The sequence below is a fragment of the Cydia amplana genome, chromosome Z, assembly GCF_948474715.1.
Source record: "Cydia amplana chromosome Z, ilCydAmpl1.1, whole genome shotgun sequence".
Lineage (NCBI taxonomy): Eukaryota > Metazoa > Arthropoda > Insecta > Lepidoptera > Tortricidae > Cydia > Cydia amplana.
In genome coordinates this window covers 4,537,476-4,564,567 of record NC_086096.1, presented here as the reverse complement: position 1 = coordinate 4,564,567, position 27,092 = coordinate 4,537,476, and the positions used below count along the sequence as shown (strand labels likewise).

Here is a 27,092-nt window from a genome sequence, read left to right as displayed (position 1 = left end):
TGGATAATAATTTTCTCGATGGAATATACAGTGGATCCTCGATAACTCGAAACTCGATTGGGCAATATACTCTCAAATATCACGGAATGAAATGCTACCCCTTTAAACCATAAAACTAGAATATGTAACATGTAACTCAATATGTTTGGTAATTAAACGTGCTTGTTAGACATTTTATATAAAAAGTATTTATAATTTTAATAGTGTTTCTAAAAGACGTAGCGTAGAGGAAGGCCCAGGATCACATATCTCAGCCAAATAAAAGACAGAGTTTCTGCCGTCTCGTACGAGGGGGTTAAAAGGCTGGCACAGCAAAGAGAAGAGTGGCGATTACTCCACCGACAAGAGCATAGCTCTTAAGGGGCCCGCTGATTAAGGGGACGGTATATGACGTTTTCGATTTAGAGCTCACTTTGTGCAATCAATTTGTTCAAGAAATGTTTAATAACTGCATTAAATTATACGTAAATTTGTTCACGAAGAAGCCGTGTACCGGCTCTTTACGGCATAATATTTTTTATTTGCTGTAATTCTCTACAAATCGACACTAAAAGTATCCAAAAATCAAAATATGGAGTTCCGTTTGAGCAACACGCATTACAGTTTTGCCTTTAACAGTAATTGAGTTGTTGTGTGATTTTGAAAGCTAAATAACTAAACTAGCAAATTATTATCTACTTATATTTTTACTCACAAATACAACACAGAAATTCAATCCCAAATGTAAACTTTCGTACAATTTCCATACATTGACGACATCACTCAAAATTCTTCTTCGAGTCAGATGGCCGCTGGCCTTGGATCGAAGAAGACGTGTACATCGTCGTAGCTCGTTTTTGACATTATTTAGACATTTCATCATATACGCATACGAAAATGTATACCAGTAGATAAATTGTATTTCAAAAAATAGGGTAAATAAATTTATTTAAAATTTGATTTGTTGTTATTTACAGGTCGTAACGATCGAAAACAGCAGTAAACTATCCTAAAACAATACGATTACAATTGAATTTAAGTAACTTGTTCCTTCAAAACCCGCTTAAAATGAAAAAAGTTTAAAGACTCGTTTTACTGATTGGGATTGATTTTCATTATGCTGGTATCAATTTTGCGTCATTAAAAAAAAGTATATGACTTCTGTACGTCAATGACATTTGATGTCAATTGTAATCTTGTATTTACGTTAGAGAATATTATATATTCATTTAAATATTACTTACCTATTAATACGAAGCGTAATTCGTTTAATACCTGAAAGTCTTAGTGTCTACACCTACTTTGTTGCCGTTCGTTCCGTCTATATGTGTGCGATTACGTGCTGTTCTCAATAATCAAGAAACAAGCCATAATCTTCAAGAATAAAATAACAGCAAGACCAGCATTTAGTACTAACTAGTTTTTGCGGATTTGGAGACAAGAGATGAAGCTTACAGGCTAATACCGCTGCGGTCTGGTTATTGTTATGTGTATATATCGAGTATTATATAAATTTACTATAAAATAACAATGTTTTATTTCAATGACATTATGTGCGTAGGTATGTATGTTTCGGTGATTATAAGAATTTTGTCCACACAATAATTGTGCAAAGCAGAGACTGCATCATGCTTTCTTTACGGTATAAGCGGTATGGTACCGTTATTATTTATCAATACCGGTTCGTTTTGAAGGTAAAACTATACCGGTTGAAATACAAAGTACGGTACCGGTATAAAATTACAGCAGGGACAACCATTTTTATAGGTGTACAGTCAGCTGCAGAGAAAAGGTACGACCAGATAGATAATTGTATGCAGGGGTGGTACCTTTTCTCTGCAGCTAGCTGTACCTAAACCATCATTGACCGAGCGTTGGCGAAGGTCTCCGTTTCAACTTGGGCAAAAATGCTTTCGTATGTCCGAATTCTTCTCCTTTGCATATCACATTTCTCAACTGATTCTCGTGAAAATTCGGTAGTCCGATATAATTATTCGGTTTCTTTTTTTTTTGAAGAATTTAAAATAGGCAGAAATTGTCATAAAGGACTTACGCGCCAGTAGGGTCTGTGACACTTAAGACCACTGCGATTATTAGGTACTTACTGGCCCCTATTTCACCACGACCACGGTGACAGGTGCGACAGTTGTCGACATCACTGTTGCTGACGTCACAGGCCTCCATAGGCTACGGTAACCGCTTACCATCGGACGGGCGATGTGCTTGTTTGCCACCAACATTTTAATAAATAAATAAATAAACTCCATTATATTGCCACTAAAAAATTCTTATTTTGCGAAGCTAATGACAATTGTCACAAGAAACACGGCAACTGTATCGAAATTGCGACACAGAACTCATTTCCTGTCAAGACTTACCGAAAATTCTTTGAAAAATCTTGTGACAATTGTCACAAGATTTTTTCGCGAGAGAAATGTCTGTTTTATCCGATATAATAAAGTTTTTTTTTTAATAATAGGTACAATGACGGTGGCAAACACGAATACGGCCCGCCCGATGGTAAGCGGTAACTGTATTATTAAATTGTACAACGGGACTTAATCGCGTATCTAAGTTTTAAGATTTACCTCCGACGTTTCGAGGACGGCGTTGTCCCCGTGGTCTCGGAGAAGACTGGCTTAAGTTGACATCAGCATCTTCTAACCGCGCGAGTTTTTCGAACTACCCGCACTTGGTCTTGTTTATCCGCTTGAACGTTTTGCGGTTCCGTTGTACAATTTAATAATGTGTAAAAATCGTGAAAGTTTAAATCAGTGTTAGCGGTAACTGTAGTCCATGGATGCCTATGGCGTCAATAACAGTGATGTTTTTGTCGTACCTGTCACCGTGGTGAAATAGGGGCCAGATTACGCCGCGCCGCGTGGAACGTGAGGTGCATTGGGGTAAATGCATACCATTCACTCAAGGAAAATAATCTCCCTTATAAGATCACTCGTGTGTCTGCCATTTTGTTAAAGCCAATTTTCACCGTAACTACTGGACTAGTTCAATTGAAATTTAGTACACATATGTCAAGTAAGGAAGTAGTAAGTCGGTGATCCGAAGATGAGTAACGTAAATAAATGAACTTTTAACTTTGCGGCGATTTTTGGTATCATGTGACATATCAGATATAATACATAATTATAAGTAGGTGAGCAAAAATGTACCATAACCTAACTCAGAATTGTATCACATAAATACATATACAATAATCTTTAATAGAAAAAAACCGACTTCTCTAACTACTAGCCTAACCCACTTAACGGCGCTTATACTTTATTTGGTAATATGTACCTATACATTTTATGGTAATCATAGTGTTTTTTTAGTTTAAGTATCATAGTGGTTTTCCGGATCAAGATCCGGGTCCGGGTCCGGATCCGAGTCCGGCTCCGAGTCCGAGTACGGGTCCGAGTCCGAAGTCCGGGGCCCAGTCCAAGTCAAAATCGAAATTCAAAATCACTAAACGTGTAGGTACTATGCGTCGTTGAAGAGTTCTGTTCTGATCATCATCAGCAGTTCCACTTCATCAAATCCCACAGTTTTTAATGTAAATGCTTGATTTTCTGATGAAAATATATAAAATTCTATACATATGCCTTTAAAATTTGAGGAGTTCCCTCGATTCCTCATGGATCCCATCATCAGAACCGGGTTTTGACAAAAACGGGACCAATCTGTATGCATATACATACAATCAAAAAAAAATTTTCAAAATCGGTCCAGTAATGACGGAGATATGGAGTAACAAACATAAAAAAAAAATTAAAAAAAAAAAAAAAAACAAATATAAAAAAAAAAACAACCGAATTGATAACCTCCTCCTTTTAGATTTGGAAGTCGGTTAAAAAATAGTTCAACGCCAAAAGATTAATGGAAGACCTATGTCCTATAATAGGTGAGTTGGTCTTAAACAAAAAATATGAAATAAAAATGTGTAACTGTGGAACCCATAGTGAATCCTACTCGTACATGATCGGTTTTTATATTATGTACCTATAAGATATTTTCTACTTTATACTTTATAAGTGTACCTACATAATATTTACTTATAAGCAGTTGTCACGTAAAATATTTGTAGATTTTTTTGGAAGTATGTGTCACATCATCATCATCTTCCTCGCGTTGTCCCGGCATTTTGACACGGCTCATGGGAGCCTGGGGTCCGCTTGGTAATTAATCCCATAAATTGGCGTGGGCACTAATTTTTATGAAAGCGACTGCCATCTGACCTTCCAACCCATAGGGGGTAAACTAGGCTCTTATTGGGATTAGTCCGGTTTTCTCACGATGTTTTCCTTCACCGAAAAGCGACTGGTAAATATCAAATGATATTTCGTACAGTAAGTTCCGAAAAACTCATTGGTACGAGCCGGAATTGCAATTCGCACGCTCTTACCGCTAGGCCTCCAGCGATTTTTTTGAAGTATGTATAGCACAAAAAAAAGACATTTAAGGTAGGTAATTAAAATACGGTATAAACATTATTGGAGAAGACTTGGAGGAAGTGTCATAGGGATCTACATTCGATGCGTGGAAAACAAGTTCTTTTGTCTAATTATAATCCATCGGCAATCACGCGAGCGCATAAAACGAAAATCATTTTTTTTTTTCACTCCCTAAAACTCCCTCAACCTAATAACAGTAAAACAAAAAATAAAATATAGAGGGTTACCAACCAGCCAAAGAATTATAAGTAGATATATGCACTTATCCCAACGCACCTCACGTTCTACTCTGCACGGGGTTCATTGCCGCTCCTACCGCCGTAAGTAACTATCAACACCTACATTATCAAGGCTACGATCGAAGATAATCGCTTCAGCACTGAAATAATACCGGTGGAATACCGGTATAATATTTTTTATTTTAATTGTATTAATTTAATAGTGAAACAAAAGGCGAATATACCACATAAAAGTAAATCGGTAAAGATATTAGGGGTACATTAGCCAACACTGTTTCCATATATTTTCAAATTTTATTTTGTCCGCCTTAATTAAATTTTGCACCCTGCCGGAACTTTATTTATTTAAATTCTCATTTCATTGATTTTGAGCCTTATGAAAAGTCGTATAGAGTAGTAAATAAAATTTTACATCTGACTTAATGACATCTGGTTTTATTCGGTTTAACTTTAGAAAACGCGTATCTCGACAAAGCCATAATGTAGAAAATTGTCAACAACCAAATGAATTATTAGAATTTAAATACGTCACGTGTGACATGAACAGACAAGGAAAGCAAGATTAAATGTATTGTTTCTCTTTCTTCTTTCAATGGAACGCTTTTCCTAAAAGGAGGCCACTAAACTCAAAACGCTATCTTAAAAAAAACTTGATGGGTCAGTGACCTGTCCCAGTAAAGTGAGGTGGTGTGCGTGAAGTGCGCTTGTGTGTGAAATGGGGTAAATTGACAGAATCTGAAAATTTACCCACCTCTACCGTCACCTTAACAGTCCGCCGGACGATATCGGCCTGTCAGTTAGAACAAAAATTTTACAGCTCCGAACAACTGACAGGCCGATACCGTCCGGCGGACTGTTAATCAGTGGGCCCCTTTAAATATTGATGATGATAGTAAGGTTTTACAATACGGATAAGTCTGGCCGCGGGATAAGTATAGCTGACCTTCACATTGGGCCGGTCTAAATATTAATTACCTTTTGCTACTTGCGTTTAGTGGCAAATGTATGAACTCTCAGTAACGGTACTTCTTGTTACCTACCGCCCCCACCGGTTCTTTAATTGTTTTCACGCACTTTATGTAGATTGACTATTACGTAAAAAGCTCTAAGCTTGTGTTGTGGTCCCAAAGTATCAACAAATAAGCCACAGCAAAAAAATTACTACTAGTGTCTTACCTCTTTTCTTTGACCATGATAAAGATATGAAAGGGCCAATAAGCGGTTCAAATAGAATAAATGGGGTAGGGTTACTACGCAGTGCTGGCCCCGGGCCAGGAGTCGTAACGGCCGTCCGTCGTAATGTCACAGTTGGTAAACACTCTGAATATTTATTCGAAATTTGAGTACCTACTCACCATTCTTTCCATGTCTACCACGACCATTTGAAGTTCTTGGAAAGACCTTTGTCTTAATTTGATTCTAATTTCTGACTTCTTTAATGTCTATGTTGATGATCCTCACACCTAGATTAACACTATAAAATAGGCTATAAAGTATCACCAGTGACTTTACTGGAAAAGTTTGCCCTCTAGAATCACTCGTGGAAAAATATAATTTTCCGGATATAAATCTGTCCACTAAAATCACACGCAGGTCCGTGTGATTTTAGTGGACAGATTTATATCCGTATATCGTGCTGAATAAGTTCATCCACAAGAATCACTTGCAGAGTAATATTACTTTCTGGGGGTATCCTAATATCCCGGGGAGTTATGATAGACAATGGGATCACCTGTGGCATCTCAAAATACAAAATTATCCAATACGATCACCTGGCTGATCGGGCCAGGTGATCTTAGTGAATCGCGCGTTGAAAATCGATTTCTAATCTAATACAGTGAATTAGGTAGTAGGTAGGGCGACAACGCAACTGCATATAAATTGCCACGAAGCTTTAGTAGAGCAGAATACGCACACTACGAGATGAGAGATGAGAGTGGATGACAACAAATGAGATTGACTAATCGTTACATGATACGCTTCGTTGCAGTTCATTGTTAGCCAAGACTGGTTCATTGGTAACTATTGAGGTGATGTAGGGATTAGTTGCTCTTGCGCAATGTGTACGGTCGCCATCAGATATATCGGAGCGGCTAACGTGTTCACAACTATCTAAGCAAAGTGAAACCTTTTTACATTTACTACGGCATTTGCATTACGTTAATTTAAAAAGTAAAAGCATTATGACACTATGAAAACGGTGTATGGTGGGTCACAAATCTGTTTATTTTGGAGAAACAATTTAAAAAAAAATGCCCAAATCGCTATGGCATCTCTAGTCCAAGTAAAGTAAAATATAAAAAAAAAAATTTACAATATGCCATTAAAAATCAAAACGGTAATCAATCATACTAATCATTTAACTAAAAACTTTCTTCTTTACTTTTTTAAACAAACGCAAACATTCGGTAAAATTATCAATAATATGCCGCAATATAAAAAATGTCGTAAGACTCGTAAGTATTTTTGGGCCGCCCTGTACAGCCAGCAGCAGAAGTTGCTAAGCGGGCGAGGTGTTCAAAATTACCTTGACGCGCTCTTATTCTATGAACAATAAAGTCGCGTCAAGATCATTTTGAACACCTGGCCCGCTTAGCAACTTCTGCTGCTGACTGTATAGCTACTGTTCTTTCATCCCTATATTATTGTGAGCCTACGCTTGCACACGCAAGTGAAACTCCAAATGCGCTCTCCAGCGTATTAATTTCCGACGTTATTATACGTCAACAATGTTAGCGCGGTGCGTCATGGCCATGTGCACGCCAGAAATATACTGGAGTTTGCATCGATTAGGAATATTACGGGTTCGAGAGCTGATCTTGTTTGCGCCGAAAGGGTTAATATTAATCGAACGAGCGAGCGAAGCGAAGCGAAGTTCTTACATTCGACTTTGAACACGCGGCTGGCTAGCGGCACGTCTCGGCATTTCGATGTTTTTAAGCTGAACTGTCAGAAGATAGTTTGATACTCAATAACTTAAGTAAATTTGTTCTAATTTAAATGAAATTGGGTAAACGTGTAGTCGAGGGCATTATATTTTAGTCATTAAATTATGAGCAGGCCCGATCAAGAGGTTATTGAGCTAGAAGAGCTTAGAAGGCCAAAAAGCTGTTTGTGAGAGGTCTTGCTATTCTGGTCAATTTTTTGCAAGAAACATGGTCGAGTTTAGTATCAAATGAAAGTGCTCGACTTACACTTTTATAATATCGTTTTTAAATTTACCATTTTGAAATAATTAGCAAGATAAAAATAAAATAGAATAAACATAATATATGTATGTGACATTTGACAAGAAATATTTCGGCTTAGCACAGATACAGTTTATTTTAATCTCTATGGTGGTGACTTAAATCCAGGGGAGGGACAGCCGTATACGAAGCCCTTTATTCGAAAAAATAGCGCCATCTATATTACTTAACGCTAAACTTGTAAATGGCGCTTCAAAATGTTTTTTTTTATTAAAAATGGGCTTACTCATGGCCACAGACTAGCCGAGGCGAAGACGTGGCCTACGATGGAGCGAGTCTGCCCAGAAGGTGCCTGTTCACCCTTGATTTGAAGGTTGCCGGGTTATATGAGCTCGGAAATATAGACGCCGGCAAGGAATTCCATTCCTTGGCAGTGCGCATAAGGAAAGAGGAAGCAAAGCGCTTCGTGCGGATTCGTGGAATATCTACCAAGTAAGGATGGAAACCGGCCGTGCGTCTAAAAGTCCGATGGTAGAATGGGGACGGTGGAATAAGCTCGTGTAGCTCTTGAGCACACTCCCCGAAGTGCAATCTGTAGAACACCGATAGACTGGCGACTTTCCGCCGATGGGCCAAAGACTGAAGCTTGCCCGTTAGCTTCTTGTCACCAATCATCCTCCTGGCTCTGCGCTCCACTGAGTCTAAAGCGGCGAGTTGGTATTTAGCTGAGCCGTCCCACAGGTGGCTGCAATACTCCATACACGATCGGACTTGAGCTTTATAAAGTGTTAGAAGCTGTCCAGGTGTGAAGTATCGCTTCACCTTATTTAGGACGCCCAGCTTTCTGGCCGCAGTCTGTGCTTTAGATTCAATGAAGGTGCCGAAGTTGAGGACTGAACTCAACTCCACGCCGAGGAGTTCCAGGCTGTCAGTAATAGGTACAGATGCACCTCGGAAAGAAGGAGTTGATGCAAAAAGCAAATCTTGTCAGTAGAAAAAGGCGCGAAACTCAAATTTTCTATGAGACCATATGCCTTCGCGCCTACATTTTTTTTACTGACAAGATCTGCTTGGCCAACTATATATACATATTAATCTTTGCTTAAATCAATCAATTAAAGGCTCCACAGACCTTGCAATAAATCCACGCGATCTTTGATCCATTGCCGCCTATAGAGCGACATAAAATAGTAGAAATTAAATAAAATGGAACTCAAAAATGTCCATACTAAATTGTTGTCATGTGTAAGCATTTTACGTCAAAAATGTGACAGGTACGTAGAAAGTGGCGCCCTCATTTATTTTCTATTATTTTATGTCGCACTATACGAGTACCTAAGTAGGTGCAACAAAGTCAATCGCTATATAATTTTTGGTTAACCGCGAGTTCTCAGTTCGGGGCGAACTACTAGTAATACTTTCTCACAACAAAATCTTTTTGCGCGGGTTTTTTTTTATGCGGTAAATTTTACATGAGATAATCTACTCGTAATGACCATTAGTTTTATTAGGCGGTAAACGCAGCGGTAAGCGCATTGACATTTTTCCTACATTCCGTAGATCGCATGCGTTCAACGCTGAATTTATTGCATAACCGCGGGCTTTAGAATTTGGTGTAATGTTCAATTTCAAACGGCTTGAGAGATAAAAATCTGTTTCCAGTTCTCATAATTTATAATATAAAATACTGCGAATATACTATGTGATATCTGTTCGCGGGTGGCATATTGAGTTCTGAAGGCTCACCGTCAACATTGTACAATCGAACATTTTTGAATTTCGCTTTCCGCGAAGTAGCGGAATGTTGAAAGTGTTCACAGTAAGAAACATGTGTCACACTCATTACAGTTGTTGCAGTTCATATTGGTTATATTGGTTATATCCAATTAAAGGCTTCGTCACACAGGCGCCTTTTCCGGGAGGAGCGTGAGCGGGGCGCGCCGCTTTTACATATAAAACGCTCACGCCCCGCCCGGAAAACGCGTCTGTGTGACGGAACCTTAATATAATATATGGTTGTTAATGTTGTTATACTAATCTAATAATACCATACTTTAGCCAAACTGTAAGCCCGCGTTCGCGTAAAAGCGTTGTCATTGTCACATTGTGTGAGTGTCCCATCTTGGCCAAGACTCTTATGACCCCTGTTATGATTTGGAGTAGCCTTTTCCTAAGTTTCCAAAGCTTTTTACTCCCGCCAGAGTCTACTCTGTGTATAAAGAGCTTAAAGGGGCCCACAGTTTATCAGTTCGACGGACGGTATCAACCTGTCAGTTGTTCGGAACTGTCACCTTTTGCGTTTATCGTCGGCTGATATCGTCCGGTAATCTGTGGGCCCCTTTAGACCCGTGAAACGGTTCCACTCTTATTAAGTGTTTGAGCTCATTGCCACCCTGTTAATCCACTGGTAGAAAATTTATGTAACTAGTTTCACGTTTTTACAGAATTACGTCGCCGGAAATTAGGTTATTAATATCATCCGTCCTACGTCATTTCACTTGCGGAAATTTATTTTTTACTGATCTCTTCCGGCTCTGATGGCCGCTCGCAAATAGATTATATATTTCGTACTCTTTTCTACTACGTAAATGAGAGTTCTGATTATGTATTAGTGTTTTTTTTATGTGAAACTGTTGACTTTTACTTACTTTACTCTATATTTTTTAACAGACTTATCACTACATAGTATAAAACAAAGTCGCTTCCCGCTGTCTGTCTGTCCCTATGTATGCTTAGATCTTTAAAACTACGGATTTTGATGTGTTTTTTTTAAATAGATAGAGTGATTCAAGAGGAACGTTTATGTACTTATAATTTGTTAACCCGTGCGAAGCCGGGGCGGGTCGTTAGAAATAATTATTTTTTATCCTCCAATGCCTAAAAAAGTATATCAACCTTCCTAACTTCCTTAACTATCGGCAGTACGCAGATAACTTAACTTTCACTTTATGTACGTATTTAAGCAACTAATTTAACTCGCTAGAGTGCAATCCTTTATTTCGATTCAGCCACTTGCCCTTCCATTCTGTACCCGCTATCTTTTAACCCTTTGACCGCCAAAGACGTCAGCTGACGCGCGCGCCCTCGTGCAGTCCGACAAGGTTCACGATGACGCGCCGTACAAGATAGGCGTGGCGGTCAAAAGGTTAATAAGAACTTAAAAAACCCGCTTCTGAATAGCTGTAATAAGTATCAACCACGTACACACATTACTATCAATGAACAAAAAAAATATACTAAAATAGGATTATTTGTGATCCGGACTCGTAATGCGATAAACAACTTGATATCTGTCAAATTATGTTCCTCGTTAAAACAGTACTACGCAGCCGTCAAATGTCTGTAGTCACATCATAAACAGTTAATCAAATGTGGGCAGAAAAGCTTCTACGCATAAAGTTTTCATGAAACCTGTTAGGGTTCCGTAGTTAATTGTATATCGGCGGAGAGACTCGGTCCTAAATCCACCAACGACGTTTTTCTCGCGCAATATCCCTTGTGAATAAATGGATGCATGGATGTACTGTACGTTGTCGCTCACTGTAAGACTGCCTGAGGGAACTTACTCGTATTTGAAAGAAAAATCTTAAATAATGTTCGCTTCTTACTCATTGATGGTAGACTGTCGGCGAGATATACTTCATCACCACAGATTTAGAATGACGCTTACGCTTAGTGATAATTGAAGTGTGCAAAAGGAAGAGTGCACGTCTATGAACATTTCCTGAGTGCGAATGAGAAAGAGGCAGACTACAAATGAAAAAACGTGACCACTTTTGAGCTTCACGGCGGCCACTATAATGTACCAAAGCGTAAGGTTACCAGACTAATAAAGAAACAGACAAAGACTAAGGTAAGGCCTGAGTGGACGCTCGAGTTGTGCTCGAGTCGAGCGGGGCGGGGCGTGCGGCGTGCATTTTAAACAAATGCAAGCGTATAGGAGCGGCCTTAGTGCACGCCGCTCAAATCACTTGTGAGCCCGACGCCACGCTGCACGCCCAACTCGAGCGTCCACTCAGGCCTTACACTACAGCCTCATACAGGCGTTCTGTAGGAGTACGGATAGATACAAAGCGGCTCAAAAATACGTTGACAAAGAATCTTTAGAGGAATATTTGTTAATTAATTAAAACTATATACAAACTGTTGTGACGTACCACGGGTAAGGGTACCTACTAAAGGTACCTTGGAATATTTGAATGGGTTTGTACGGCTTTTTCTTAATGGGTTATACAAAAGGCGAGGGTAGTCAAAAGCCGCACTCTAAAAAAAATTTGGTTGGCCCTATCAATATCTTGATAGTCGTAATCAAGCATCTTGATTCCATACGAGCCTAACAAGAACTTAGACACATCAAATAAGGTAATTCTGATTGCTATTACTATATCTATGTAACTGAACCAATTAAGATCTTGTTCAATATTTACACGAAAAATAATTATGCTAACTAATTGATCCTAGCAAGATCAACTAAGGGCTTGATAATTATTATCATGATAAGTTACTGTACCAACTAATACAAACAAGTCAGTTTAACTAAGATGTAGGTCAATATTAACATGAAGAATTACTGTATTAACTATTTGACCCAAATAAGTTCAACTAAGAACATGATTACATCGACTAATGCACCTTATTAGCCTGAACTAAGATATTGTTAAATTTGAATCTCAATTGTTTAATCATTTCAACTAAGATGTAAATCAATGTTAACATGAAGAATTACTGTATCAACTATTTGACCCTAATAAGTTCAACTAAGAACATGATTGCATCGACTTATGCATCTTATTAGCCAGAACTAAGAAATTGTTAAATTTGAATCTCAATTGTTTAATCAGTTCAACTATGAAGCTTGTCTAGTACAATATACCATTCTTCATCAATTGTACAATAAAACACAACAAAAAACAACAAGCTTCATAGTTGAACTGATTAAACAATTGAGATTCAAATTTAACAAAGTAAAATTTTATGAAAAGGGGGTAAATGAATAAAACAAAAAATATATATATAATAAGATGTTATTTATTCATCTAAACATTTAGAAAACTAAACGTTTTACATTTAAAAATCGAACTTTCTTTTACATACCTTACATATATATTATAATTAACATTTAAAACGGGCTACAAATATAATGACCGTTTGGCGTACAACCGTCGATTTCCCCCTTATGGGTACCCGTTGGCGGCAGGCTCGGGGACGTCTGTCGCCTACACGAGGGTCCCTGGGATGGCCAATGCGCAAAAAATGGCGCACTCTTAGAGAAGTAAAGGGAAACAGTTCCTCCGAAGTCGAGTCCGCAGTTCGGACAGCCGCTGGCGGGGTTTCGGAAGCATGGTCCCGATCGTTTCCCGTGCCTCGCCTTAAAGCCTTGAGGCGGCCAACAGGGGTTTTACTGGGTAGACCTGGGGTCTCATTAGTCCACAACAGGGATTCCCACATAACCATCCCGGCCCGTCCCCGCGCCTTTTATTCCCGTCGCCGCGATTAGCACTTGCTCCATGTTGCACATACACTATTATACATTAGGGTCATTAGGTACACAAAGCAAAGGTAACACGTTCACTGTTCCAGGCTTGCCGTGAAATAAAGGCACAAGTAAAATTTATTTCGTTGACGCGTACTTGAATGACTAAGTAGTTGAATGTTGAACGTCGAGGCTGAGACTGACTCCCCACTCGCACGGTCACAGGCGCCGCAGGGGCGCGGGCGGGGAGGACCGCGGGTGCACCGGCGCCCCCCTACTTATCTCTTGATTGAACGGATTAACTGATTATTTAATTTAATTATGAAGAAAATCGATTTAACAAATAATTCTTAATAGAATGGAATATTAGTTTCGTAATTAATACAATAACTTGATCATAATGGGATTGAATGTTTTATCTTCGTTGTTATAAATATTATATGTTTAGTTGATTAAAATGCCAAGTCTTATGTAAATCAACAAAGAGAAAATAATCACATAAACTATTAAAATGTTCATAACTATTACCATATTTATCTGTTTTAATTTATTTGTTAAGGATTGAATCAACCTACGTTACATAATTATGCCAACAAGTTAATGATAGATGCAAAGTATACAATTGTTAGGATTAATAACATACCTACTTTATTAGTTCAATCACAGATACACTTATTGTTTTAAGTAATCAGGTTTCTTTGATTTATATAAGATCGTTATTGTTATAATTAACTTAACGTCAACTAAGAGAAAACTGCTCTTAGTTGGTCTTCATTTTTTAGAGTGCGGTGCTATCTGACCTTCCAACCCAGGGGGAACCAACTTCTGTTGGGTATAATCCAGTTTCCTCGCCATATCTAATCTAATACCTTTAAACGAGCAATTCTTGTTTATATATATATATATATATTATTTCGAGGATCTCGGAAACGGCTCCAACGATTTCGATTAAATTTGCTATATGGGGGCGAAAAATCGATCTAGCTAGGTCTTATCTCTGGGAAAACGCATATTTTCGAGTTTTTATATGTTTTCCGAGCGAAGCTCGGTCACCCAGATATTTTTGTTTTACAAGAGAAATCTGGTATATACATATCAATATTATGAGTACCTAAGTACCTATGTATGATATTTTAATCACATTCCGAATTATATTACACGTGCCGGGGTGCGGTATAGGTATGGCCACTAGAGTTGAAGTACAACAACAAAATCATGTAATGACAACGAGTTTTCGAAATTAGTGTCCCTTTTCGTACTGATAGCAAGTTGAACCGCCAACTGCAAGATAGAGCAAAAAGTTTCTTTAAGATTTTATGGTGCGCTTAAGTCACATTCACTCATTCATTCAATACTGTTTTTCCGATTAGTACTCTGTGTAGCTGTGTGTGTAATCATCAGAGCTCGGCGGGGGTGAGCTATTTACCTTATAATTTGACATGTCTTACGTCATATTATAAGGAATAGCTAACCCCTGCCGAGCTCTGGTAGTCATTCACTTCATCTGTCCTGGCGATATATACCCATATGAAATCGTTTGCTTCACCGCTAGGTTACAGGTTCTTCTTTAAGTTTTAATTCGGTATACCTACTTGTAATTAACTGGACCCAGAAACAATCGAAGCCGTTCGTATAAACGCGTGCGCCTTTTTCTGTCCGTGCCATGCTCTAAATATAAATTCTATTTTCAAGTTTACACGCTATACATTTGTGTTGGGTAGTGACCCAAATACGCGTGTTTTGAGTTGTTGGAGTTCGGGGTTTTGAAATCGTCCGCGTGCGAATGTGCCGCGAGCTTGGAATATTTGAATGGGTTTCTACGGCTGTTTCTTAATGGGTTTATGGGTGAAAAACGATTGTATAGAACGACTCATAATGACATACGATTAAATAAATAAATAAATGGGTTTATAGTCTACGTTAAGTGGATGGCCTTTTAACCTTTTGGACGCCAATGACCCATATATCCGCACCGTAGGTTTAACGCCAAAGACCGATTAATCGGTCACAGACCACAGAGCAACATAGACCTACGTACATATGCATAAAGTTCAATTTCAGTTTTGACACTTCGGTGACGTGGCGTCAGCGTGACAGCTTTTGTGTTTGACACGGCGTCGAAAAGGTTAACCCGTGGAGCGCCCTACTCTGTCACACGTGTGACACGTGTGATAGTAATTACACCATGCTACGGTAATACTGGGGCGCTCCACGGGTTTAACGTAACTATGATGTTCCGCGCACCTCGGGACAGTCGGGACAAACCTCATGAATGGTGTTTGTTTTTATCTATCTCCTTTATATCTTAATTAGTTGGTTGTACCGTTAAAAAGTGTTAACACTTACTGCCGTATTCGAACTTCAAGAATCAAGATATTCACAAGAGACGACACGTACTATATCCATTCTAGATACGTTATAGTTTAGTTTAGATTTCAACTAGTTCTCTTTTGCAGCGCAATTCGGGCAACCAATGTCACTTTTACGATAGATCGTGTTAGATATCTATTAGATGTGAATTAGAAAAATGGTTCAAGAGTATCTCCAGAATCGCGGAAATGTCAAATTTGACAGGTTAGATCTTAAACATATCGTTATCGTATCTTGGCGATGTCTAAAAGTTATCTAATAGATGTCTATTACAAAATCGAATCGGGACCCAAGTCCCTAAATCCTAAATTTCGACCTTGGGCTGTAACGTGCGTATGAAATTAGGCAGGAGTATACTTATTTCCCTTTTTTTGCATGTGTGATGAATAACATTGTGTGTCACGGGTGGTGCAGGGATTACTTACGAGCTTGTATCGTGTTAATTAAGTCTTCGCTTTCGGCTTCGGGCTTCAATACGCATCCGTTCGTAAAATGTTGTTTATCACCCTTCAATAATACAAATGTACTAATAAAATTAGTAAATAAGTACGTTTAGTTTAATATGTATAAGTAACGCACAAAAACGACAGTATTTTATAACGTGACCTTGAAGATACTTTTTTGTTTAAATTTATTTATAATAATGTTACAATATCCGTTAATTGAACTAATTGACCTCCCCTTTGTCTCATAAAATAGCGAAATTTTAATATTAATCGTAATTTCCCGTGTACCTAAACTCATTCATTGCCATTCGCGACATACGCACCAAAGAGACATTACTCAAGGACGGACGGAAATAAGGATTACTCGCCGTAGTATTGTTAGACTGGTCGTCAATCAGTCGGCGGTTCCTGAGTATTGGCAAGGGTAACAAAGGCCGCTGTCTAGCGATATTGTAGGTACGTTTGTTTAGGGTTCCGTAGTCAAAGCCTTAATAGAGTCCGTCTAAGCAAACTTTATACCGATTTGAACAGAACAAAGTGAGGAAGTGTCAATAAACGTCAAACGTCATACTGACATTACCACACTTTTGCATTGCAAATTCCGTGCAGGGTTAGCTTGGTCCGAGTCGAAGGAAGGGTAAAACTATTAGGCCCACTTGCACCATTCGACTAACCCGGGGTTAACCGGTTAAACCTGGAGTTACCATGGTTATAGAGCTAGAAGACTAGCTGCGCGCGTTTTGTGAACTACCCGCACTTGGTCTTGATTATTCACTTTTCGACCTACTTTACGCAGCCATAGAGAAATAAGTATGTATAGGTATAGAGTGCCCACTCCATATAAGAGTTTTCTTACTTAATAAGTTGTATGGGAGGTAAGTGCTAACAAGATTAGAATTTGCTTGAAACTTAATACTTAATATCTGGGCGACTAAAAACGCGCGTTTTCCTAGAGATAAGACCTAGCTAGATCGATTTTTTGCCCCCAAAAACCCCCATATAGCAAATTTCATCGAAATCGTTAGAGCCGTTTCCGAGATCCCCGAAATATATATATATATATATAAATAAATAAATAAATATGCAAGAATTGCTCGTTTAAAGGTATTAGATAGATTAAACATAACTCTTATTAAAAATGGGTATGTTGTATGGAGTGAGCAGTCTATGTTTACTTATTTCTCTATGATTCAGCAGAGGTCTATAAAACTTCCAATAAAATGAAATCTTAGCGAACACGATTACAAATTTAAATATTATTTAGATTTTTCAAGATGTCCGAATTGTAAGAAGAGTTTTTAAGTAACGTTCCGACACCTTAAAAATGCAGTTTAGTGCAACTAGCCGGAAGCCGATTCAGATTTGACTACTTTTTACGGTTCTGATCTTATTTTGATACGACCTTGAAGATCGCTCACGCTGATTGGTGCATGCGAAACGAAGTGAAAGTCGTGCGTGAGATGCGTGCCATAGATGACGATCGTCAAGGTCCTATCAAATCCATACCAAACTGTAAAATATAAATCAGGCTCCGGAAATCTCGTAAATCAAGTTCGCGGGCGGGGCGGCGGGCACAGCTAGTTGTTTTCCATGCTGTATTTACAGTGCTCGTGACACTTTATGACGTGCGTTTGTGCGGTATTAATAACTCGTACCTGCGCGGACGCACGCGAAGGGGCACACGTACGGTGGAAGGGTGTGTTCCGGGTTTTACGAGCTTTTATATGACTTACAATGCTTATATGTAAAGTACAAACTATGTATGTAAGTGGTCTTATATACTGACATAGGGTAGGAGACTGGAGGTAACCATTTTAACTCGGTGATCAGATCAAAATAATAACTTATTTATTATAATGAGGTTGCACCTTGTTTTAAAATTTACAAGCTTTCATGAAACGACCTTCGGATCATGTTCAGATAAAATCCTTACGTATATCTTGAGTTTTATTTTAAGATTACATTCAATAACTGAATAAAATAACAAAACAAATTGATACACAAATACCAAGGCCTCTAATGCCCAGCGCTCTTGTTAGGGAACTTGTGCTTGTGAAAGGAAAAACAATTTTTTTAAATCAATATAAAGCATTGTAAATTAAACAGTAATCCCAAACGTTTATGTGAGTTCGACGTTCCAAGACGTAGGCTCAGTAAGATTCTAATCCTGGGCGGTTGCAGCTTATTGTAAAAACTATAGTTTCAATAGATAACAGACGCATCATAACTGACATTGAAAAGATCGAACATCAGGTAAAGCTCCACGTAGGGTTGTACACACTGCGTCCGTACACAACGTTAAATACAGGTGATGGTCTCACGTGCACGTCACCGCCGTCGCGGCCGCCTCGTGGGCGGCAGTCCCAGCCCAGCGTCCGTCGCGAACGCGCGTCCGTCGCACGCCGACATGTCTCGCAAACAAGACAGATACTCCTCCCGACCGAGGTCCCTCACCACACACTATGGCTCCTCCCCAAGCGTCCTCGGCTCCATGTTCTCCAGCCCCTCACAGTACAACCCATACTCCAACTATTCCAACTATGGCTCCAACACCTACAGAAACTACAACCCCTACAGTCCCGGCTTCCAGCGCTCCAACCCCGCCATATACGGGGGCACCAGCTCCGGCTATGGCGGCGTCTATCTCAGCGGAGCTTTACTCGGCTCCCTCAATATTATGACGCCAGTTTTAAAAAAGTTAGACAAGAAGCTCAAAGACAGTAAAACGAACTTTAAACCTAAAGCAGTGCCGCCGGCTAAAGTGCCGGAGCCTCAGGAGGTGTCTGAGGTGCCGCCGGTGAGGCCGGAGAGGAGATCGCGCTCCGGGAGCAGGAGCAACCTGAACAAGGAGCGCTCGAGGTCGCTCACGGCCATCGAGCCGGGGGGGCACCTCAACGCGCGAACGCTTAGCCTCAACTCGCTCGCCTCTGACGGATATTGTGTACGTAACTTTTTACATATAAAGATCGCGATTAGGTTATAAAGTAATATAGTCTGTTGATTAAAGATGAACATTCTATTATAAAATTTGGGATAAATATTAGAACTTTCAGTTCGTTAGATAGTTGTCTATTTACAACGATTACACGGATTAGAAGTTAAAGATTGTTGTTTATTTTGAGAAACATTTCTTAAAGTAACTTTGCTTGCCTGTGTATAAAGCACAGATGGTCAATATCATTAAATTATTGTAAATATATCATACAGTTTAATTACCTGGTAACGAGTGGACGCAAGTAATAAAGAGCTACTTCAGCATAATTCTAAATGTAATGTCACAACAACGGTGTGTGAAACATACTCGTGGACTTTCAAATAGGATACGTAATATGTAAATTATTAACATTTATGAGCTAATTTTGTTCATTATGCAAACTAGTGAATTACATATTTCGTCGTAAATGATGTACAATTTTTGTGACTTAATAAATTGCCTCTTACTCTATACACATACATTCGTTGCATTCTGAAGACACATTAAAGCTGCTGATGAAAAATATACATACTCGTATAAACGAAATCCACACAAAAGTAAAAAAAAAATATTGAAAAAACATAACTTTAGTTTACATCTTCGTCAATCATCAAGTACATGTGTCATAAGTTGATGACTAATATAAATTAAATAAACACTTTTGAGTGTGGCAGTAAAATATGTCGATTGGCCTAGCTAGATTGATAAAGACGATATTTTGCTTTGTATTTTTTTCTCATCACCTTTTTTCCAATGTTATATAAAGAGGGTGCCTAGCGTACGTATCCCCTCTCGTGAGAATCGGCGTGAGCACCAGTTTTAATAAACATTCAGCGCCTTTATACCGGCGATAAACTACTGTATAATCTTTTTTTGATAATTGGTGCCTTGCCAAACGTTTGGTGGATCACCCACGTTTTAATTATTTGCCTTTAAGCTCTCAGTGACTATGATAAATTATATGTGCGTGACCAAAAATATATATGACCACTTTTTCCTGTGCCATTGACCGGGTTAAACAACTCGCGATGTATGTTAGGTCGTACTTTATTTTTGGTCGAGAAATGTCCTTCTTACTTTAGTAATGCTGATAATTGACATGTCAGGAAATGATGACGGATTTTTTTTTGTTACCTATATTTCCCGCCGTTTCGACGCAGGTTACACTTGATCGCGGTGAGCACCAGGGGCCCGTTTCTCTAAACCTTGTAACTTGTAATACAAGCGGATGTCACTTTTTGACAGCTTTTGTTAGAAAGGGACTTCCACTTGTATTACAAGTTACAACCTTTTGAGAAACGGCCCCAGTAACGACCAGAGTTACCTGTGTTGTTCGTTGAATCTGAATCCAATACTTAATGGCACAATATGTTGATTGATTATTTTAAAATACTCTGTTTTTTTTTAGAGTCTAAGACCCGTAGTTTCCAAAAGACTGGCATGCCGCCCTTTTGAACTTTGAGCAAGTCAATGTTATAACTACATTTTACAAACATAGTTTCTTGCAAATTTTTGATCGATCCTCGAACTAAAATCCCTGCCATCTTGAACAGTGACACCTCGCATGCTTAACCATTCCCCTCCCGTCCCCTCCCTCCCTCTTCAATTCTTCATACACCTTTAATCTTTGTTCTACCTATAAAACGAGTCATTCGCGGTCCACGGTTCTAATTCCAGATCCATCGAAACAGTTCAACTATTTCGACATCATTATGTCATGAATATAAACTTTCGCGCTCACTTTTAAATGGGTTTTGTCACTTTTAAATGGCGTCAAGGTCCCACGCGTCATAGTTCTAGATGTGTTTGAGTCATTCTACGGCAAGAGTAACCGCAAGTCGCCTTTTTATTGTTCGGTCCTTTTATCCAAATTTAAGTGTGAATATAGGCTCTGACTACACTAACTTTGCACTAAGAATACATACCCCTTTATGCTCCATACTTGACGTAGCACTTGGCATGAATACGTAGCGTGGCCCGACTATATCTTACTAAGTGTTCTTGCTTTTCATACCTAGATCATACCAGATACATCATTTTGAGACACGAGACATAGAAAAGCGGTTTCGCATATACATACATCAGTCAGCATCAAATAGATAGTGCCGGCCAAAGTGGCCAAATATCGTAACACATCCTTATTTCTATGGTTAACAAAGGCGTGTTGATATATTTGGCCACTGACAGTCACTATCTAGTTCATGCTGACTATACAATAGGTACGAGTACGATAAACATTATTTGTATAATATATCTATTTCATATTGTGTGACCTGAGCTGGCTTTAAATTCTAAACATACAGAAACGATAATAATTTTTGTTATGATCATAGACGCGTTAGTGGCACTACACGTTCCTAAAAATATTATAACAGTTACAAAATAAACATAGCCCTAACAGCAAAATCACTACATAGTATAAAACAAAGTCGCTTCCCGCTGTCTGTCTCTCTGTATGTATGCTTAGACTTTAAAACTACGCAACGGATTTTGATGCGGTTTTTTTAATAGATAGAGTGATTCAAGAGGAAGATTTATGTATAATTTAACCCGTGCGAAGCCGGGGCGGGTCGCTAGTGTTTAATAGAGTCAGATTTACACAAAGGTTTGACAACATGTGTTTCTGATTTTTATAGCAGATCGGTACCTACTCACCTGACGTGCACTTGCGGTTAAGGTTGTGGTATTACCTGTGTCACTTCAGATAACGATCGTTATGTTGACTCAGCAGTTCACTGACAAGCTACATCCTCTTGTATACATTAAGTTGAAAAATCTTCGAGGTCTACTTGCAGAGAACATTTTTATTGTTTATTAGTCTCGTTATTCCTCATGGGTATATCGCATAAGACTCGCTAACTGCTAAGATGTACAGTCAGCAGCAATAGTTGCTAAGCGGGCGAGGTGTTCAAAATTACCTTGACGCGCTCTTATTCTCTGGACAACAAAGTCGCGTCAAGATCATTGTGGACACCTCGCCCGCTAAGCAACTATTGCTGCTGACTATATTGCAGTTTCCGACCGATTCCAGTATGACGTGCTGGCGGCGCTTTCGTCAGATCTAGATCCTCACTCCTTAACCTATGTGTGCATCAACTTTCTAACCGTCTACGTATTACCAATTTCCAGTCGGGAAGCGAACGCACGGAGGACGGCGAGGACATCGACTACAAGGCGCTATACATCGCGTCCTCCAGCGAGGTCCGCCGCCTGCGCGCCCTGCTGGCCACCTCCGAGCAACAGCTGCGCGACGCGCGCGCCACCATCGCGCGCACCAGCCAAGTGGTAATACAAATAGTTTCATCACTAGCTCACAGAGATCACAAGGAGCAGTATGTCGCGTCCTCCAGCGAGGTCCGCTGCCTGCGCGCCATGCTGGCCACTTCCGAGCAACAGCTGCGCGACGCGCGCGTCACCATAGCGCGCACCAGCCAAGTGCTAACACAATTATCATCACTAGCCCATAGAGACTACAGGCGCTATACATCGCGACCTCCAGCGGGGTCCGCCGCCTGCGCGCCCTGCTGGCCACCTCCGAGCAACAGCTGCGCGACACGCGCGCCACCATCGCGCGCACCAGCCAAGTGGTAACACAATTATCATCACTAGCCCATAGAGACTACAGGCGCTATACATCGCGTCCTCGAGATCTATAGCGCGCACCAGTCAAGTGGTAACTGAACTAGTTATCATCAGCATACAGCGTCTGTCGCTCGCCATCAGCAACCTCAGCCGCTGTAGCGCGCACCAGCCAAATGGTAACATAACAAGCTACTCGTATTAGCTCACAGAGCACAGCGACTACACAATTACACATCGTGTCCTCGAGCCCTATAGCGCCCACGCATACCAGTCCAATGGTTACACAACTAGTCACCATCGGCTACAAGGATACGGCTAACGTAGCTACGCTATCGTCTTCGAGCGAGCGTTGTTATGCTGATACATATCTCCCAACCGCATGAGTTCATAAGCCACAAGAATAACACATTCACCGTTTGGCTGGTAGAAATGTAAATTTCTTAAAGAAAATAGATCAGTCTCGGCTCCTATTTTACAAAACGATTTGAGTTCTGGTCTACGGCTTGCATTCTAGTCTAGGATACCATAGCTTGGAATTACTTTGCAATGGCTCACGATGTTTTTCTTCATGTTTTCCACCAACGAAAAGCAACATAATTCTCGAATAACATTGGTACATCTCGGGACATACCCCACGACCTCCGCTTTAAGGGCCAGCGCCGGCAATGTCGCGACGCTGTACAATAAAAAAATGTCCAATGACTTAAAAAGCAAGACTTCCGAAAATAGAGTACATATATGTGTATTACTCCAGAATATGCTGCGATTTGTATTTAGAGAATTATATATAATATTATGTAGTTATAAATTACCCTGCTTTTGCGACCTTAACACCGCTAGGTAATCTTAGTGCAATGCCAAATTGACTCATTAGTACGCAGCCCATGCAAATGTTATAATACATCTTACACGTGTCCACATGCACTTGAGAATTAAAAGGTTACATCATATTTAGTGTACTTGCAACGAGTTTTGAGAGTTTGTTACAGTAATTATTTCTTATAAGTTTAATTGTCGCAATCTTTTTATTCTTGGATTATGACCAATGTTGAGAAGACCGGAAGATGTACAGTCGCCATCAGATATATCGGAGCGGCCAAGGTGCACACAAATATCTGAGCACGCCTCTATTATCAAGGCGTTAGAGTGCTTGTTCAGATATTGTGTACACTTTGGCCGCTCCGATATATCTGATGGCGACTGTACAATGTTTGGTTTAGAAGACCGTAGGCCGAAAACGTAGTCGGGTAAAAGAAGTGTTGTTAAAAACGTAAACATACTGAATTATATATGCACAGCACAGTCAGAGCAGAAGTTGCTAAGCGGGCGAGGTGTTCATAATTACCTTGGGGCGCTTTTATTCTCTTAACAATAAAGTTGCGTCAAGATTATTTTGAACACTTCGCCCGCTTAGCAACTATTGCTGCTGAATATATTTATGAATGAAATCTCTAGTGGCCCATTCATATAAATACCTTAATAACTAGCATACATATTATAAAAATATAACTAAACACTAAAACACATTATGATTGCGATGCATACGCAACCCCGCAGTGTCAGGGAACCGGCCGCGGAACCGCCGAAACTTGACACCCTTCGGCCAAAACTCCTCCTTGGTGAAGGTCGCTAGATGTTCAGTCGGAACGGTCACCACAAACGAATTAAAATTCGCATTGTGTCGAGATTCCAACTTCGCGACCCTCAGGATGAATCCGGTTTTTGCTTTCACATACTTTACGATATCATCATATTTATGTCCATGCTTGTGCAACTGTGTGTGTGTGTGTGTGTACTAGATATATGGAATATAATTACAAGCCAAGCGAATGCCAATTAATAGAAAAAATACATGCAAACTTTCCTCAACTCATCTTTGCGAATTCTGCCTAATGCCACTACTGCCACTACCTCCTTATACATTTCCTCGCTATACCCTAAAACACCGACGTCCAGTATTCATCATCTCTAGAATTGTCTTAGAAATAGCTTTGTATGATATAATGTGCCACATTTGTCCTAAGGACATGCTGCGTTGCTCTTCTACATAGTTATACCACAGAATAAGTAATAGTATTATCATACAGAACGGACACGCACCGCCCCGCCCCGACTCAGATTACCTCGCCCGCGACAGGCCGCGACATGAATGTGTGCGTAAGTCGCTCTACTGAGATTCCGTCAGGATTCCGTCAGAAACTCAATGACGCGTGTACAGACGTGCCGCGCACACATATAAACGCAAATCATTTTTGATGTATGGCGTGTCCGCCCTGTGGTTATACACCCGACCAAGCGCTGACTGTATTCATTATGTTGAAATATCATCTTATAATTTAATTTCTCCATTCCAGAATCAAAATTCGCTGTCAGACATCGAGAAACGTGAGAAGCGAGCCATGGAGAGGAAACTATCCGAAATGGAGGAAGAATTAAAGGTACAAACATCCTATCAAACTAATAACACTTGACGAGTAACAGTCCTTGCTTGTTAAAACTACATATCGTCCCTATACTTGCTCAACCTCATATCTGCAACAATCATTTGATGGAAATGTCGCTTTTCTTTCATTCGGAATACGGGTGTTTTTGTCATCAAATGAATGTTGCAGATACGAGGTTGAGTAAGTATAGCGACGATATTTTACATTGGTATTGGGTTAATATTTTGCCTACCAACTAAAATAACAATATAAGTCTGATTACAGCTCAAAAATTAGCACACGGGAATTGTGCTGCGAGCGACTAAGCTGTACCATCGCGCACACTGTTAACTGTCCGTCGGTGGACCTTATTACAAATTAAGAGTGTTGCTACTGTTGACGTTTGTACATGTACTGAGCAGGTTGATAAAGTCAAATACTGTAATGCCTTGGAAGATGTTTGACATATAGCATATAAAATTGTATTTTAGCTGATCACAACTTTGACTGACCAAAAGCGGGTCAAACGTCAAAAATTTACTAAGGGCTTCGTTTACATTTTTGAGTCTATACAGCATTTCCAATCATCTTTATTTATACAAGGGTTTTAGTATGAGGGTAGTTTTAATAGTGACAAAATACTGACCATTTTCTCTATTCTCAGCCCTTACCCTACAACCAAAAATGTTGATTTGGCGTCTTTTGCCAACAAGTCAGCGATGAATAAAATTTGTGCTGGAAAGTCGCCCACATTGACTAGTCTATTAATTTTTGCTACTAAAACACATTATTGTTATAATTATTAATTTCAAGTCTCAAGTGACAAGCAAGGACTGTCTTTACCGTTAATAAAAACACATATATATATCACACACACCACAATCGTTATAAGTACGAATATGTAAGGAGTACGTCAGTAAACAGATGTTCGTTTTGTAGCAATTGCAAAAGCTTAAAGCAGAGAACGAACGGCTGAGGGCCGAGAATCGCGCCCTGACGCGGGTCGTCAGCAAGCTTACCAACTCGGCCACCAAATAGGTAAATTGTGTTCAAGTGTGGCCAAGGCCGGCGGACCGGTGTGACAACTACTTGAGTCGTTCAAAGTACTAGTAGCAACTGGGTTAATCAACTTTTTCTTGTCACACGTTGCTATGGTTACGGTCTCCTGAGTCACTCTTAAAATTCTAGGTTTGTCGTATTTAAATGAACCAAACTTGCATTTTATGGCAGTTATAAGACCTTTCCATAATGGGACCTATACTGAGCATGTTAGTAGAACATGGTACAGCAGTTCTTCTAACAATCTATGCTACTATTGTCTCCTCACTGATGGGACAGAATAACAACAAGAAATAGTTGATTGACCCAACCATAACTGATCTGCAGTAAGACAATTATCAGTTAACTGTGTAGACGATCGTGGGCGTTTTCTAAAATAAATATTGAAAACCCGATTCTCCCAGATCCTGGTATTTTTGGGTTCTTTCAACTCAGAATCACTAGCATATTCAATCCTGATGATAAAAAAAATTGACCCAAAATTTTGTATGAAAATTGTACATTCCACTACGTCACGTTACATACAAGTGAAAAATTTTCTCATACTAAAAACGTGACGTAATGGAATGGACATTTTGGGACATCTTTTTTTAATGGTAGGATGAGAGTGCTGTCGATTCTGAGTAGAATGAGCCCAAGAATGTCCAGATTTGAAAGAATCGGGTTTTCAATATTTATTTTAGAAAAAGCCCTCGTACGGTCGTTCACAAACATTACAAGCCAATGTTCCAAATAATATATATTTTTCAATATATATTCCACGACCATAACCAAAAATAAAATAAAAAAATCAAATATCATTTATTGTCAGACAACTAAGGCCCATAGATACATACCAACTAAACCAACATACATACAATAAAAAAAATCGTACAAGCTAAAAATTATTTAGGCGACACGGTGGTTTT

General features: G+C 39.4%; 1 protein-coding gene and 1 long non-coding RNA gene across 7 annotated transcripts in view; both read left to right on the top strand.

Moving 5' to 3' along the window:
* LOC134660964 (uncharacterized) overlaps window positions 1-27,092 on the top strand; it is a 383,074-nt gene that overhangs the window by 197,296 nt on the left and 158,686 nt on the right. The gene's annotated exons all lie outside the window — the stretch shown is intronic.
* LOC134660887 (protein phosphatase 1 regulatory subunit 12A) overlaps window positions 1-27,092 on the top strand; it is a 129,857-nt gene that overhangs the window by 99,636 nt on the left and 3,129 nt on the right. For 5 of the 6 annotated variants that reach the window (XM_063516741.1, XM_063516740.1, XM_063516739.1 and 2 more), the window contains 3 exons: window positions 22,250-22,405; window positions 25,057-25,140; window positions 26,065-26,163. In XM_063516741.1, coding sequence (XP_063372811.1) covers window positions 22,250-22,405; window positions 25,057-25,140; window positions 26,065-26,163 — 339 coding nt within the window. The remainder of the gene's footprint in view (window positions 1-22,249; window positions 22,406-25,056; window positions 25,141-26,064; window positions 26,164-27,092) is intronic. The other variant, XM_063516737.1, reaches the window with a different exon arrangement.